Source organism: Mandrillus leucophaeus, unplaced genomic scaffold (assembly GCF_000951045.1).
Source record: "Mandrillus leucophaeus isolate KB7577 unplaced genomic scaffold, Mleu.le_1.0 Scaffold231, whole genome shotgun sequence".
Classification (NCBI taxonomy): domain Eukaryota; kingdom Metazoa; phylum Chordata; class Mammalia; order Primates; family Cercopithecidae; genus Mandrillus; species Mandrillus leucophaeus.
Window position 1 is genome coordinate 911,212 of NW_012102377.1, and position 18,061 is coordinate 929,272.

An 18,061-nucleotide genomic window follows, 5' to 3' on the forward strand; every position below is an offset into this window, starting at 1 on the left:
TCCTTCTTTCTTCTTTTTCTTCTTCCTTCTTCTTTCTTCTTCTTCTTCCTTCTTCTTTCTTCTTCCTTCTTCTTTCTTCTTCCTTCCTTCTTTCTTCTTCCTTCTTCTTCCTTCTTTCTTCCTTCTTTCTTCTTTTTCTTCTTTCTTCCCTCCTCCTTCTCCTCCTCCTCCTCCTCCTTTTTGAGACTGAGTCTTGCTCTGTTGCCCAGGCTAGAGTGCAGTGGCACGATCTCAGCTCCCTACACCCTCCATCTCCTGGCTTTGAGCGATTCTCCTGCCTCAGCCTCCAGAGTAGCTGGAATTAGAGGCGCCTGCCACCATACCCAGCTAATTTTTGTATTTTTAGTAAAGACGGGGTTTTCACCATGTTGGCCAGGTTAGTCTCAAACTCCTGACCTCAGGTAATCTGCCCGCCTCAGCCTCCCAAAGTGCTGGGATTACAGGTGTGAGCCACTGCGCCCGGCCTTGAGGAGTTCTGTTTCTAAGGAAGGAAGACTAGATGTTGGAGCATAAGTAATAGTTTCTGCCATACCCGTCTAAACTGTTGAATATCCAAGATCCCTCTATATTTTCTGGTCCTGACTAGGTCTCTATAACTGGTCCCTTCTCTCATCCACCTTGTCATCCTTCCCCACACACCTTGTATTATGTACCCTCAACCATATTAAATTATTAGAATTCACTAGACTCTCTGTGGTGTGTTCATGGTTTATGTTCTTTGCAAGGGTTTTCTTTCAGCCTGTCATGTCTTTTCTTTTCCTTCCACTGACTGGCAAGTTCCTAATCATTTTCCAAGACTTAACTGAAATATCATCTATGAGAAACTCTTTTGAACGCTCTCCCACACATCTAGGTTGATTAGTTGCTCCTTGTCTGTGCTCAGCCAAGACTTTATGCTTCAGTTAGCACACTGTAGTGTCATATTTACATATTTTCTTATCTGTTTTATCTAGACTTGAGCTTCTTGAATGTAGAGACTGAGGATTATTCTAATTATTATTATTATTATAATATTTGGTCATTGTTTTAGCCTGCTTAGAACAGATCCAGCACAATGCCTGTAACCCAGTAGGTGTCAGGTCAATGTAAGTTGGTTAAATTGCAATTTGAGTTTAAAACTATACTAAGTTGGAAGAGTAATCCAAATGAAAAGAAAGCTCCACAAGTACTTGACTATTCCTGTTGGTGACTTGCCATTCTTATATGTTGTCTTGATAGTGTTTACCCCGAGTCAGTGAAGAATGAGCTTTGGAGATTATTTTTCTCATTTCTAGTGCTAGAGATATGCTAATTGGTTAAAGTGTACTTGTGAGGGAGCCAGTGAGAGGAGGAGTATAGGCAGTGACCAGAGAACAGGCCAATGGGTGTTATCATGTGTGCTGAATGGCTGCAGACAGAGAGGAAACATCTATTAATTTGTGACTTCTTACATTGCCCGGAAAATTTGTAAGCATGGTCTCTGAAAGAGGCCAAAGAGGAAATGGAAAGGAAATGGCCTTTTGTAGGATAATAACCAATTAGACGCTCGTTGAGGTGATGAGGGACTTCATATATATATATATATATATGATAGAGTTTTTATAACTTGAAATACCCACATATTCTAATAATGAGTATGCACTTGGCAAGCAATGATTACTGGACTAAAAGCAAAAAGGGTAAAAGAAAGGGATGTAAGAGGAAGTAGGTCAAAAGCTAGGGAATGTTGTATAATGGGAGAAACCTGGTGCTTTATCTTTGTGTAGAGGATGGAAGGAGGGAACTCGGAACTTTTTGATAGATGTGTGAGGGTACTATACCCTAATTTGTTGTAGAGTTGCCCCCATGAACTCAGCTCGCCCAAAACAGTATGTGGTGGTCTTCCCTCCCCCACTTCTGTATTCTCTCTGTTAATAGCATCATTATCCCACCTGCCAATCAGGCTCAAAGTCTGTCCTTTTTCGTTGCTCCTTGAACCACATGGTTCCACGCATAGGAATAATTGTCCTGTCCCCACTCTCTCTGCCTCTTTCCATTTTCATGATCACTGCCCTACTTAAGAGCCCTTTGGTCTCTCCCTTAGACTCCTGCAGTCACTTGTATCTTGCTCTCCCTGCCTTGTGTTTCTTTCTTCTGTTAATTTTATCCCATGCACTGCTGATCGGATAATTTTCCTAAGCACAGTACTGGTCATGATCAACCCCCCTGGTGGAACACGTTTAGTAGCTCGCCAGTTTTCTATAGAATACATTCCAGATTCCTTAGGATGACACTTGAGGCCTCATCTTCCCTTTTAATCTATTGTTTCCCTCTTCCTGCATGCTGCTGCATTCTAATAAATATTGTTGTTCCCCCTAACAATTGTGTGTTTTTCTGTGTCCATGATTTTGCTCTCACTCTTCTCTTTGCCAGGTTTGCCTTTTCTATTGACATTTCCCCTTGTCAAAATTTCTGCACGGGCTTTAAAACTTAGCTTCAAAGCTATTCTTCTCATTTCTTTTCAAATTCCCTCTCTAACCAGTTGAATTAAAATTTTAATCATTTGTGCCTTTATAATAGCAGTCATTATATTATGCCTTTTGTTTAAGATGTGTCTGTCTTTTCTTTCTTGTTCCTAATTTTCTTAAAGACACTTATAGCCTCTTACACATAGTGAGTACTTAGGAAATGAGAGCTGAGTTAAAGCCAGAGGAATGGCTATGATTTGATAACCGTGTGTGTCGTAAAAAGCCTGTTATACAAAACCATGTCTTCAAGGAACTGCTTGATAAAAGGCCGAAGCCATTCACTTCATTGGTCTGTGTGATAGCTAACTTCTCTGGGCTACCTTGACTCTCAGTTGTCTTACTCTCAAACCTCAAAGCAGCTTTCTTCTTCTGTTGTTGATGGACAGATTTTTAGTAGGGCTATTTAAATTTAACTGTACAAGACCAGCCTGGCCAACATGGTGAAACTTTGTCTCTATTAAAAATACAAAAATTAACCAGGCGGGGTGGCACACGCCTGTAGTCCCCGCTACTTGGGAGGCTGAGGCAGGAGAATCACTTGAACCCAAGAGGTGGAGGTTGCAGTGAGCCAAGATCATGCCATTGCACACAAACTTGGGCAACAGAGTGAGATTCCATCTCAACAACAACAACAAGAAATTAGTTGTAGAAGGGTTCTCTAAGAATTCCTGAGGGAAACATGATTAATATTTCTTTGAAATACTACAATTTACATCTCTACCTCTTTATCAATTCAGTTCTCATCCAAAGTGTGATAGAAGTAGGCCAGAAATCACTGAAATGTTTTCAGAGTATGCGAGTAGTTGTGCTTCTTCTAAATGGCATTGAATTCAACTGTTGCACAGTCAATAAAAGAATCTTTTTATGAGTCTTCAGTAATGAGGCTATCCCCTCTTCTAATTGTATATATTTTTGCATCAAACCAGATGGTGTATTGAATAAATGGTCTCCTTTGCTCCTCAGGTTATGGTGGAGAATTCAGACTTTACCCCCTCACAAGTAGGATGTCTCTTTACCTTCCTTGCTCGGCAGCTTGCAAAGCCTGACAACACCTTGTTTGTAAACAGAACACTTTTTGATCAGGTAAGTGTCTAGCAGTGAAAACTAAAAGGTTTTTTCCTGTTTACTGTGCACAGTTCCCTGGATTACACTGTTTCCTGATGTGACAGACTATTGGGTAAATACCTTATCAAGGAGAGGCCTGTTCAGGTTTTGGATCTAAATTGAGGGATATGTGTATGTGGGTGTATGGGTATGTTTTGTGGAGATTGGTTTATAGAGATTGTGTTCTCTCAATTATTCTGTTGCTATGAATTGCCTAGAATTCTTTGCTCAAGAGTTTCCCAATTTAAGAATCTCCCCCATCTCACAGGTAGTAAGAGTATTATGACCATCATCTGGAGAAGAGATTACTTTTGTAAAATCTCAATTTACTTACAAATGACTTTGAAGGTATCTTGTAATCCCGCTTAAATATCTCCTATTTTTCCACAGGTGGCAAAGAAAATACTTTTTGTCTGGAGAAAGTAACTAAAAATGACTAGCATTTTTTGAGCACTTCACAATGGCAGACATTGTTCCAAAACCTTATGTGTGTCTGTTACCTTAGTCCTCTCAAGAGCTCTAAAATAGGGACAGTTATACTCCTTTTATAGATGAGGAAACTAAAGCCTGGAGAGATTAAGTAATTCATGTAAGGTCATACTTAGTAAGTGTTATTATTAGCAGTAAATATTAAGTCTTAATAGAGTTAGTGTCCAAATTCAAGTGGCCTGACTCCTAAGTTCATGCTTTGCTAGGTCCATGGTATCGTATCAGGAGACTTAAAATTAAGGTATATAGACAACACTGCCTTATAGTTATGTTTCTTTTCTCTCTTTCTTTTTTTGAGACAGAGTCTGGCTCTGTCGCCCAGGCAGGAGGGCAGCAGCATGATCTTGGCTCACTGCAACCTCTGCCTCCCAGGCTCAAGTAATTCTCCTGCCTCAGCCTCCTAAGTAGCTGGGATTACAGGCGCATACCACCACGCCTGGCTAATTTCTTGTATTTTTTGTGGAGACGGGGTTTCACCATGCTGTCCAGGCTGGTCTTGAACTCCTGAACTCAAAGTGATTCGCCCTCCTCAGCCTTCCAAAGTGCTGGGATTACAGGCATGAGCCACTGCACCCAGCCTCTTAAGAGTTATGTTTCGAAAGAGTAAAGAAATACATACACAAGGGCTGCCTCAACCTCCCAAAGTACTGGGATTACAGGCATGAGCCACTGCACCCGGCCTCTTAGAGTTATGTTTCTCAAGATAAAGAAATATGTATGTAAGGCACATATTAAATTGTTAGCATACCTGAACCTGATGTTACATATACTAGGCTAATCAGTTGGGAAGGTACCTTACACCTGTGGTATTTGTTATGGCTGGGTGTGAATAAGTTGGTTATTTGAAAGGGTAGTTATTACTTTTATTATGAGAGTATTAATGTCTACATGCTGATATCAAATAAAAAATACTTTTTCTTTGGCCAGGTCCTTGAATTCCTTTGTAGTCCTGACGATGACTCCCGACACTCTGAAAGACAGCAGGTATGAACTACTAGAACTCTTTTTGCTAAAAAACAGGAAAGAAGAATAAGCCAGAAAGAATTCTTCTGTGTTAGACCTCACTACACATGAGGGGCAATGACTTGTGCCAAACCCTAATACGAAGTTAGAGTCAGTGGGAACCAGAAAATAGAGTGGATGGTTGTTAGGGTACATGTATAAGAAGCTTATATCAAACTAAATTCCTAGGTAGACTGGATCTGTCTTGCATCTACCATGACATCAAAGAAACGACTTCATCTTCCCCTATTATGTGGCAACAGCTAGGACTTCTTGTACGCTGCATTCCATTGGCATAATTAATCTGGTAACTACTGCTAGCTGCTGTGGTCCTGAAACAAAAAAGCTACAGGGTCCTGAGTATTGACATACCTAACTTTTGAGAGTGCCCTAAAACCCCACTGCATTAGGGCTGACCATTCTGGAGACTAGAATCCACCTGTCCCTCCACTGATTATTATGAGACAGTAACTGTTTGAGTACCACTTCTTTTTATTCATGCCACTTTCTTGAGGTTGCCTTCAGGAGTAAGATTCTTTAAAAAGCATACCCACCATAATTGTGGGCACTAAGAGAGTCAACCCATTTTGTATTGATAGCTAGATTTTGTCAGGCAAGTAAACTAGTAAAATTAAGAACCATGAGAGCTGTGCGGAAGTATGGCTTTATGGCACTGTGGTAATCATACACAGCTGGGAAGTTGAGACTATCAGATAGCAACAGTGACCCCTTTATCTGCACAGCTATGGCGCAGTGACTGCTGCAGAGTATCCTAGGTCAGAGAACAGCTGGTAAAATTTTGGTTATCTCTTAAATTATATTGAATACAAATAGTAATATGGGCCCCCTCATTTCAGCTGCGTAGTGTGGTAAAAATTATTTATATGAGCCCCAATATTCTTGTTTCCTTTTTATTGTGGTAAGATAGACATAACACATAATTTACCATTTTAACCGTTTTTAGGTGTATGCGTCAGTGGTATTCACATTATTGTATAATCCTCATCACCATCCATCCCCAGAACTCTTTTATCTTCCCAAACTGAACTACCATACCAATGAAATCGTAACTCCTGCTCACTATTTCTCCTCCCCACCCCTTAGTAACTACCAGTCCCTATGAATTTTACTACCTTAGGTCCCTCACATAAGTGCAGTCGTACAGTATTCATTCTTTTGTATTTAGCTTATTTCACTTGGCAGAATGTGTTCAAGGTTCATCCATGCCATAGCATGCATGTATCAGATTTTCTTCCTGCTGAATAGTATTCCGTTGTATGTATATACTACATTTTGTTTATTCATTCATCCACTGATGGACATTTGGATTGTTCCACCCTTTGGCTATTTTGAATAGTGCTGCTATGAAAAGTCATAATTTTTAAAAAATTAACACATAAACATGGATACCAGCTGTGGGTAAACAGATTGTAAAGAACCATAAGACATAAAAGTGAGACAAAACTTCACTTCTTGAAAGAATATATACGGACATTTTAGCTTAGCAGAGAGTCAGCTCAGTGTCTCATAGGGCTTCATTCGTAAACTCTGTGGCGTTCTTTCCATGTTTGAAAAGCGGAGCCATTTATCTTTTTATAGGGCTTAAATGCAGTATGATCAAGTTTGTGATGTCAGTCTAACCCCTTCCATATGTGACAGCAAGCCAAAATATCATCAACTAAGAATACAAAAGAAAAAAATTAGAAGTTATAGTCTACATGGCTGAATGCACTCTTAAAGAGCTAGTAAATTCTCAAGTGTTTTTACTCATTTGTTTTTAAATGTTCAGGTCCTTTTAGAATTGCTGCAGGCTGGAGGCATAGTTCAGTTTGAAGAGAGTCGCCTCATCCGGATGGCAGAAAAAGCTGAGTTGTAAGTTGTTTTGAGGCATATATTAGTTTGCCATAGAAATATTAAATTACATTTCTCTAACTTAAAGCCCAGTTTATTGATGCATTGCTGCTTTTTTAATTAGGAAAGATTATACAAATAACAAAAAGCTAAGTGTGAAGTTTTTGCCTTTTAATTGAATTCTAGAAATTAGTGAAATTTGCAGAAATTGATAGGGCAAATATGAAGCTTTTATATAATTGTTTAAACATAAAAGTGAAATAGCAGTCTTATGATGTTTTATTTTAGATTTTTCCTTTAATATTTCCATGTTTCATAAATTTTTATGGTTACCTTAGCTATATTAGAGACAATGTAGTATTTGACATAGCAAATAAGAGAATATCACATTACTACTTATCTAGTATGCTGTATTTATATGACGTAATTCTGAATAGGAACTTTATGTAAAATTTTTGTAAATTATCAGTGTCTAACATAGTCACTATTTCTTACGTGATACATTATTGCTTTAGTATTTCTTTTGTATTCAGCATTGAAATTTCTTATAAACATAATATGTAGCAGCCTCTTGAACCTGTAGTTAAAGGAATGACAGATACTCATCTCCCTTAGATATTCACTGTAACTTTATTTAACAGTAGAAATCACATCTACTATATTAATTTGTATTTTTTTTCTTTTGAGACAAGGTCTCCCTCTGTTGACCAGGCTGGAGTGCAGTAGTGTGATCATAGCTCACTGCAGCCTTAACCTCCTCGTCTCAAGCAATCCTCCTGCGTCAGCTTCCATAGTAGCTCGGATGACAGACACATGCCACCATGCCTGGCTAACTTTTAGTTTTTTTTGTAGAGACGGAGTCTTGCTATGTTGCCTAGGCTGATCTCAGACTCCTGGTCTCAGGCAATACTCTTGCCTCAGCCTCCCAAAGTGCCTGGCATGAGCCAGGACACCTGGCCCACTTTCCCTAATACTAACCTGTGTGCCAGAGCAAATGTCTCAAAAACCTGCCTGTTTGGTACACTGAAGTTTTTCCCTTTACATTCTAGCTATCAAATTTGTGAATTTATGTATGAAAGAGAACACCAATATGACAAAATTATTGATTGCTACTTACGTGACCCTCTGAGAGAGGTGAGTCAAGACACTGCTTTACCCTTTTTTCTTACTCAGCCTTCCCTCTTATTGAGTACAAATAACTGTTGAGTAGAAATATTTGTGCATGTGCATGAGCCAAATATATATTGATAATTAAAACAGATATAGTTCTTGCAGTTTTGGAATGTATGATTTAGTGATGGAGACTGACAATTAACAAAGCCAAATATGATTACAAATGGTGATAAATGCTAGGGAAGAGAAACCGAGTGCAACTTTAGAGGATAATGGGGAACTGACTTATGCAGAGTAGCCAGGGGAGGAATTTCAGAGAAAGTGACATATAAACTGAGTTTTGGAATTTGAGAAGCCCGTGAAGGAAAGAGTCAAGAAGAGTGTTTCAGGATGGGAAACTGTATATGCAAAAGACCTGAGGTGGGGAAAATGGACATGTTCAAGGAGCTGAGTAGAGATCATATAGATGACGTGAAAATCAGTATAGGTGGAGCATAATAGACAAGGGCAGGAGTGGTTTGAGCTGAAATTGGGAATGTGGACAATGGGATCCCCAAAAGCCAAAGTGTGATACTCCTTCATTATGTCACTGAAGATTAATGAATTGAAACCAAAATTAATTAGAACAGATATTTTGCTTCTAAGAGTCTACCCTAAATTTTAAACAATTACCCTTTCTTTTTAGGGGCAGAGTTTTCCATCAGTTAACAATCTCCAGATGGTTTTTCATCTTCAAATGATAGATGTTTACCAAGACTGGTTCAGTTGGTAGGGACTAAATCTTGAGTGAGTGAATGAATAAATTATATTGTCTTGTGCTCTTCAGGAAGAAGTCTTTAATTACATTCACAATATCTTATCCATTCCCGGACACAGTGCAGAGGAGAAGCAGTCTGTATGGCAGAAAGCAATGGATCATATTGAGGTACCGATGTGCAAAACTTCACACTTTACCATCTGAATGGTCATCTAACCCAAGTTAACTTTATGCCAACTAAACAATGGCATGTATCACATTAAGTTGGTTTAATTTAGGGTTAAAATGTTTTTCATGTGTAATTATTCTACCTCATATTTGTATTCATAAAGTCTGTGTCACATGCAATCTATTACATCCTGACTTCTGAAACTAGCCCATGTTCAATCAGCTAGTGACAAACTAGTATTAGTGCATTTTTACAAAGTTCCTAGAATGATTCTGAGAGTACTACTTGTCCTTTTTTCCTAGTATGTGATGGGTGCCATACCCTCCAATCATCTAATGGACTTTTAGAAAAATTACTGCAATGGTGTATTTCTCTTCCTTATATAACAGGATGATGATTCTGACCTAGCTGTGGTCAACTAATTCACTGATTTTGTTGATGCCTGCAGTTTTACAGAGGATGCAAGTGTTCACTTCTATTGAAACAAAAAGTTCTTATTCAGAAACAACGCTTCTGGATATACAAATAGACTACCTGTGTGATGAGGGCTGTGATCACAATGTGTTCTGAAATGGGACCCAAAAATCACTTCTTGAGTTTCCTTATGTTCATAACATACTCCTTACCCCAGAATCCAATAGAACTAGCAGTTTTGTTGAAATCTATTATTTTTATGATTTATGTTATTTTATCTATTCTATTATGTTTATTTCTGATTATTGAAAAAATAGTAAGAAAAGAGGTAATCCTCTTTTGGAAATAATATTTAGACTGAGGTAGTCCTAGTTTTGGAAATAACGTTTAAACCGAGGTAATCCTAGTTTTGGAAATAACATTTAAACTGAGGTAATCCTAGGTTTGGGAATAACATTTATATCTACAGAGTTGCTCTCGTTCTCCTCATAGCAAGAATCAGGTGGTGGATTTAGAGATGTAGTAGAGATATGATTATTCAACATGTTTGAACATTTTTTTATAGATACGAAAAACTATAAGAAAAGATATGATGGGGATACTTTATTTTAGTTTCTGAAGGTTGTAAAATTTAGAAAGATCAGAGGTGTGAATAGCATCTTCTTGTGAAATATCTGACATGAAAGGTGGTATAGCCAGTCATGAGATACGTAGTCTGAAGTAATTTCCACACTGCTGTATATAGGATTGAGAACATGGAATATATTATTTAATGTTGTTATATTCCTGCTAACAACAGATGAATATATCATGGCAGGATAACCCAACAAGTCATTCTCTGATTTTGTGTTTTATATTTTTTCCCTTTAATCATTTAGTACTCTTTTTCATCATCCTCTTCAAGTCTCCATGGTTATATTATGGTTCAGTTCTCATTTCACCTCATCTGCATTATACAGTGGTTTGAGCACATGGATTCCAGACCTCAAAAATGAAGCCACATCTCTGCATTATGTGAAATGTGATAAATTAATCAATGGGCAAACAGATTACTCAGCAAAAAGCTCAAGCTGGGGAAGCAAGAAGTATTTCTGCTGTACAGTAATTATTTTTGCTGACTAGTTTTTCCCACAGCTGCATATTTTTCACCTTGAACTTTTTAATATCTCTTAAGGCCACAGTGACAGGTGTATAAACTTTTGTTGAAGGACTTCTATGTCTTCAGTAATGTAAATATAATCAACATTAAATACATAGGACAAAAAGTCATAAAGAAGTTTTCTGACAAGATACACTTAGTTTATAGCTTAGTGGTTCTTAACACATTTGGGGCTCTACACTGTTTTTGAGACTCTAATGAAAGAGTTAGTCTTATGCCTCATAATATTGCACATGTACATAGATATTATGACTCTGTTTAAAGTTTCAGGGATCTACAGTTCCCTAAAAGTCTTTCTTAGATGACAAATCTCTGGTTCAGATGGTTTTTTGAATATGAAAGGTTTCATTAGATTGTGATGACATTTTATATTTTGAAATTTATAAAACATTCAAAAAATACATAAAACACATATACAGCTTAATTAAAAATTAAAAAGCAAACATCCTAGGTCCTGAACAAGAAATATTATATTTCCATACCTCAGACATTTCCCATGTATTCTTTTCTGATCACAGTTTTTTTCTTCCGCCCTTCCCCCATGTAGCCATTATCCTGGTTTTTGTGACAGTTTCTTACCTTTTTGTATACTGTTACTGCATGTGCATGCATCCCTAAATATATGTTTTTGTTTTGCCTATTCTTGAACTTTGTGAAAATGAAATCGTACTTTATTTTCTTATTTTTGCCCAGTATTTTGTTTGAGAAGATTGTACATTTTGTTTTATGTAGCTACAGTTGATTTTTATTGTATAGTATTCCATTTTATAAGTATATCACAGTTTATCCATTCTACTGCTGCTAGACATTTCAGTTGTTTCTAGTTTTAACTATTAAGAATAGTCTGTTCATAATCATTCTTATATGTGCATCTTGTGCACAGCCACAGACATTTCTCTAAGGCAGTGATTCTCAGTTTCGTCCCCAAACCAACATCACAGCAACAGCTGAGAATTTGATAGAAATGCAAATGCTCCACTTCAGACCTCCTGAATCAGAAACTCCGGGTGAGGCCCAGCAATCCCCTAAGTTATTTTGATGTATGCTAACTCATAATCTCTGCTCTGGAGTATATAATTGATAGTTGAGATTAATATTTTAAATTTCACTGGATGCCAGCACTGTATGAGAGTTCCTATGGACTCTGTATCCTTAGCAAACTTTAAATCTTTCCCGATCTAGTGGATGTGTAATGATATCTAATTATGTTTTACATTTACCTTTCCTTAATTACTAATAAGATTGGCAGCCTTTTCATATGTTTATTGGGCATTTAAGTTTTCTGTTTTGTGAAGTGCCTGCTGAAGTTTTTTGCCCACTTTTCTGTTTGAATGTCTCATACTTACTGCTTTGGAAGATTTCTTTATGTATTGTGGATGTTAGTCTTTTATCAGCAATATATTTTGCAAATATCTTCTCCCGTTCTGTGGCTTTTCCTTTCAGTCTTTTTGTGTTTTTTTTTAAGTAGTCAAAATAATAATGTCCCCCCTCCACTTTATGTCCTGCTTTCTTTCTTATTTCTTTTTAAGCTTTGGCTCTTGAGTTCCACCTGAAAGTAATTTTTGTACATAGTATGAGATAGAAGTCAAGTTAATTTTTTAGAATACAGATGCCCAATTTTCCCAGCAGCAGTTATTTTTAAAGGTTGCCTTTTCCTGTTGCTCAGCAATGCTGCCTTTGTGATGAGTATATCAAGGATCTATATGCGTAGTCTGTTTCTCTGGTCCGTCTGTTCCGTTGGTCTGTTTGTCCATCTCTGCATCAGTACCACACTATTTTTAATATTGTTGCTGTATAATGAGTCTTGATATCTTTAACAGAATCTTGTCTATTATTGACTTTTGATACTTTCAAATATATTTTAGAATCAGCTTATTAAGTTCCACCAAATTTTTTTTAACTTTGTGATTATGACAGGCATTGTACTGAATCTATCAATAATTTTAAGATAACTTGCAATCTTTACAATATTGAGTCTTCATATCTATGTATGGTATAATCCTTTATTTAATATCTTCCTATAAAGTTTTATTTTTATTTATTTATTTTTTTGAGACAGAGTTTTGCTCTTTTTGCCCAGGCTGGAGTGCAATGGCACAATCTCGGCTCACTGCAACCTCCACCTCCCAGGTTCAAGCGGTTCTTCTGCCTTAGCCTTCCCAAGTAGCTGGGATTATAGGCATGCGCCACCAAGCCCGGCTAATTTTGTATTGTTAGTAGAGATGGGGTTTCTCCATGTGGGTCAGGCTGGTCTCGAAGTCCCAACCTCAGATGATCTGCCCGCCTCAGCCTCCCAAAGTGCTGGGATTACAGGCGTGAGCTACCACGCCCAACCCCTATAAAGTTTTATAATACCCTCTGTGGAGACTTTCCATCCTTTGTTTTCATTTTGTTTGTTTTATTTTGTTTTTCTGAGACAGAGTCTCACTCACTGTGTCGCCCAGGCTGGAGTATAGTGGCACCATCTAGGCTCACTGCAACCTCAGCCTCCTGGGTTCAAATTATTCTCTTTCCTCATCCTCCCTAAATAGCTGGGATTACAGATGTCACCACCACTCACAGCTTATTTTTGTATTTGTAGGAGAGACAGGATTTTGCCATGTTGGCCAGGCTAGTCTCAAAGTCCTGACCTCAAATGATTCACCTGCCTTGGCCTCCCCAAGTGCTGGGATTACAAGCATGAGCCACCATGCCGAGCCCCATTCTTTGTTATACTTACTCTCACAACTTCATATTTTTAATGCTGTTGTTAATGGCATTTTTAAAAATTTCATTTCCGTGGGTCACGGTGGCTCACGCCTGTAATCCCAGCACTTTGGGAGGCTGAGGCAGGCGGATCACCTGAGGTCAGGAGTTTAAGACCGGCCTGGCCAACATGGTGAAACCCCGTCTCTACTAAAAATGTAAAAATTAGCCAGGTGTGGTGGTACATGCTTGATCCCAGCTACTCTAGAGGCTGAGGCAGGAGAATGGCATGAACTTGGGAGGTGGAGCTTGCAGCGAGCCGAGATGGCACCACTGTACTCCAGCCTAGGCAACAGAGCAAGACTCTGTCTCAAAAAAAAAATTTCATTTCCAACATAAGTATGTTTACTATAAGGATTTTTATGGAAGTTTTCTTCTATTTCTAGTATGCCAAGAGTCCTCATGAATGGATTTTGAATTTCATCATGTTTTCTTCCTTATTCTGTTTTTGTGTTACATTTTATTGATATTAAACCAACCTTGATTTTTGCAGCTAAGTGCTACTTGATCCTGATATATTATTCTTTTTACACATTGCTGAATTTCATTTTTATTTAGGATGTTTGTATCAATATTGTGGTTCAGATTTATCTGTAATTTTGTCCTACTGGGTTTAGTTGTCAAAATGTTACTAGCTTCATACAATGCACTGAAGAATTTTTCTTTTTTCTGTTCTCTGTTGTAAGAGGTTTAGTTAAGGTTGGGATTATTTCTTCCTTAAATAGTTACTAGAACTTACCAATGAGGCTATTTGAGCCTACAGTTTTTCATATGGGAAGTTTTTACTCATTCAGTTATTTTAATAGTTAAAAGTCAAATCAGGGGCAGACACGGTGACTCATGCCTGTAATCCCAGCACTTTGGGAGGCCAAGGCAGGATGATCTGTTGAACCCAGGACTTCCAGATCAGCCTGGGCAACATAGCCAGACCCCGTCTCTACCAAAAAAAAAAAAAAAAAATCACATCAGGCTATTTCTTCTCAAGTCAGTTTATTAAATTGTACTTTTAAGGAATTTATTTTGTTTAAATTTCCAAATGCTTGGCATAAATTCATTCATCACAGCTTATTTTTGAATGTCTACAGATCAGTAACAGTGTCTCCTTTGTAATATTTAGTTATACCTTCTCTCTTATTAGGAGTATTGCATTAAAGTTATATAAACTATAGTTATTTGTGGTAGCTAATTATTACGAATCTACAAGTACTACCTAACACGATAATTACGAGATACATTGTGAATGTTGTAGTCATAGTAGCTTGTCTGAGTTTTATTTAATAATACAGTATTTTGTATTTGGTCTTTGTGTTTTAGCCGTGTATCATGGTTGTGTTTGATCACAGTGTCCCCACAGAGAAGGGAAATTGGAAATGTAGAGTATTAGGTGACAGAAACCAAGTAAGAAGAGAGTTTTAAAAAGAAAAGGATAGCCAGTAGTGTCCAGGAAAGTCCAAGGGGAGGTCAAATTAAAAGTCTTATATTTGACAAATAGATTTTATTAACAATGTTTGATTAAAAGTGGTCAACATTTTACTTTCATGTAAAATTTAAGACCTGAAGTTTATTTCTTAAAATGCTTGCAGTTTCTAAATCCACTGGGCACCAGAAGTAAAGTTTTAAAATTCTTAGCCACAACTATACTTTCTCATTTCTTCACGTTATTACTTTAAGCTCCAGGGTGAAATGCATTGACAGGGAACTTGGGAAGCTTTTGTTCCTTCTGTTTCTCCTGCAGATATCATGGCTGAAATCCAGAATTCTACAGTGCTTTCATTTTCTAAGAGTTCTGAATTACCTTTCTTTAAATTAAATTTTGATTTTTTTTTTTTTTACGTGACACATTTCTAATTTTGCTCATTTGCAAAGTGCCCTTTAAATTGAGGCCCTATATCAAGGTCTGCTGAAATGCAGTATGGGAGCTCGCAACTATATTGAGGTAGGTAATCATGCCTCATATCTGTGGATATGCTGGTTAAATGAGCAATTAAAGATGGCTTTGTCTTTTCCTTTAACTCCAGGAACTTGTGTCCCTGAAGCCCTGTAAAGCTGCGGAGCTGGTTGCCACCCACTTTTCTGGACATATTGAAACGGTCATTAAAAAACTTCAGGTATGTATTGCAAATATATATTGGGGAAAAATATCTAGTGGAGAGACAATTATTAAATCTTCACCTAAGAAGTTTTGATTATAGTGATTTCTTCAGTTGATATTTATTAGCAATTTCTGTTAGGTTGGTGCAAAAGTGATTGTGGTTTTTGCCATTTCTTTAATGGCACAAACCTAATACCGTGTGTGTGTGTGTGTGTGTACGCGTGTGTGTGGGAGCAGTTGTGTGATGATCTCTTAGTTTGGAAATGAGGGAGTTGATCTTTGTGCATAACAAATATGAGCTTCAGAGAAGCATTTCTGGAATTATAATGTACTTATTCTAGAAATCCTAATCCACAGATCCTCTCTTCCCCCATTTTCTTTTGCTGTAGGATCCACAACCCTGTTTTCTTTTTTCTTTTTTTTTTTTTGATGCGGAGTCTCACTCTGTTGCCCAGGCTGGAGTGCAGTGATGCGATCTCCACTCACTGCAAGCTCCACCTCCTGGGTTCACGCCATTCTCCTGCCTCAGCCTCCCGAGTAGCTGGGACTACAGGCACCTGCCACCACGCCTGGCTGATTTTTTTTTTTTGTATTTTTGGTAGAGACACAGTTTCACCATATTAGCCAGGATAGTCTCGATCTCCTGACCTCGTGATCCACCTGCCTTGGCCTTCCAAAGTGCTGGGATTACAGGCATGAGCCACCACTCCTGGCCCACAACACTGTTTTCTTTGAGATTCATATTTATTCAAAACTTTGTCATCCTGAAATTGTGCTGTTTAGAATTTTTCTTGGAAAATCTTAACTAGAATGCAGCTATATGCGTGGTAAATATTGAGAAGCTCAGTTAGAAGTACTATTGAATGCACTATTTATGGTATTCCACTTACCACTTACCATGGCAGTGCTGATGTTGAGTTTGCTCCCTGTCATTGTAGCCACAAGTGATAGAGGCAGGGAATAGGACAATGACAGGGACTTGAAGCACCACCCAAAGTCCTCAAGTGACATTAATAGTGGTTGGGAATAGCTGTGCAAGCAGGAAATCAGAGTAGTGAGTAGGAGGTAGCTGGCATGAGAGACAAAAACGTGGAATTCATTCATTCAGACACTTAGTGCAGCCCCACTCTCTAGCAGTGTGCTAGGCCCTAGGGACAGAAATAAGAATACAACCTTTTCTTAAATTTTCCCTCTGGAACAGAGAAGCACTTGCATAATTACAGTCCAGTGTTGAAAGAGCTACACTAGAGATATGTGAAAAGTGCTGTAGGAACAAGAGAAGAAGAGTGTGATGGATTGCAAGAAAGACAAGAATGCCGAAAGATCCCTAACCTGGTCTTGAATGCCTAATGTCAGATTTCCAAGCAGAGACTTGGGCAGGGCTTTCTCGATAAAAAGGTTCTGGATATAAAAAGCCTTGAAGGCATGAAGCAGCCTGCATGTTCGGAGAACAGTCAGGTCTGTGTGAAGCATGACGTCGTGGGGGTGATGGTGGAAGTGGCATTAGATTAAGCTATTAGTGATAGGCTGGAGGGGAGGAGCTAAACTAGAGGGGTGGCAAAATACAGCTTGGAGACAAATGCGGAATGGTTTCATATGTGATGCTATGAAATTTAAACTGTCTTCTGTGTACTGAGAATTTGTGTGTGTGTGTGTGTGTGTGTGTGTGTGTCTCAGATTTTGGCTCTGTTGCCCAGGCTGGAGTGCAGTGGTATCATCTCGGCTCACTGCTACCTCTGCCTCCTGGGTTCAAGCAATTCTCCTGCCTCAGTCCCTGAGTAGCTGGGATTACAGGCACCTGCCACCACGCCTGGCTAGTTTTTGTATTTTAGTAGAGACGGGGTTTCACCATGTTGGCCAGGCTGGTCTTGAACTCCTGACCTTAGGTGACCCACCTGCCTCAGCCTCCCAAAGTGCTGGGATTACAGGCGTGAGCCACCGTGCCCAGCAAATTACTGAAGTCTTTTAAAGCTAAAGGGCAGTATCATTAGATCCATTTTACAGAAAATTAACTTTGTATAGCAGTGGGGAGAATGGACTGGAAAGGAGAGCAAATGGAGGAGAGAGAAGGTCTAGGCAAAAGATGGAGGACTAGCACTAAGTCAGTGGCAGTTGGAGAGGACAGATTTAGGACATTTTTGTAAAGTAAAATGTATAGGATCTGGAAATTAGTTGAATGTGGTGGGAGGAGTTAAAAACGACTCCCAGGTATCAGGCTTGGTTGTCCAGCATGATAATGATGAGGTCCATTAACTCAAGAAAAAGACTCATCCATTAATTCAATAATTACTCCTGTATCTGCTCTGGGCCAAAAATATTAAGTACTGAGGATACAAAAGCATGTAAGTGTGATCCTGCTCTCTAGAAAGAAGACAAATAAGCCAAGACAATTACAGACTAGTTTGATCGGAATGCTAATGGAGCCCAGGATTCTAAAGTAGTACACGGAAGGACATGAAATTCAGTCTACTGAGGGAGGGTAGGAGGAGGTTTCTACCAAAATTACTCTCAACCTCCAGAGCTTCTCTCCCCTTTAAAAGTCAGCACTTCTGGTAAATTTTGCCTGTGGTGGGGGCTGTGTTGTCATTGTCCTTTAAGATTTAAAATGATCACTTGTGGCCGGGCGCGGTGGCTCAAGCCTGTAATCACAGCACTTTGGGAGGCCGAGACGGGCGGATCA

General features: G+C 38.5%; 1 protein-coding gene across 3 annotated transcripts in view; it reads left to right on the forward strand.

Moving 5' to 3' along the window:
• VPS8 (vacuolar protein sorting 8 homolog (S. cerevisiae)) overlaps positions 1-18,061 on the forward strand; it is a 245,287-nt gene that overhangs the window by 106,705 nt on the left and 120,521 nt on the right. For all 3 annotated transcript variants that reach the window (XM_011981868.1, XM_011981866.1, XM_011981867.1), the window contains 6 exons: positions 3,450-3,569; positions 5,007-5,063; positions 6,871-6,953; positions 7,982-8,066; positions 8,872-8,970; positions 15,308-15,397. In XM_011981868.1, coding sequence (XP_011837258.1) covers positions 3,450-3,569; positions 5,007-5,063; positions 6,871-6,953; positions 7,982-8,066; positions 8,872-8,970; positions 15,308-15,397 — 534 coding nt within the window. The remainder of the gene's footprint in view (positions 1-3,449; positions 3,570-5,006; positions 5,064-6,870; positions 6,954-7,981; positions 8,067-8,871; positions 8,971-15,307; positions 15,398-18,061) is intronic.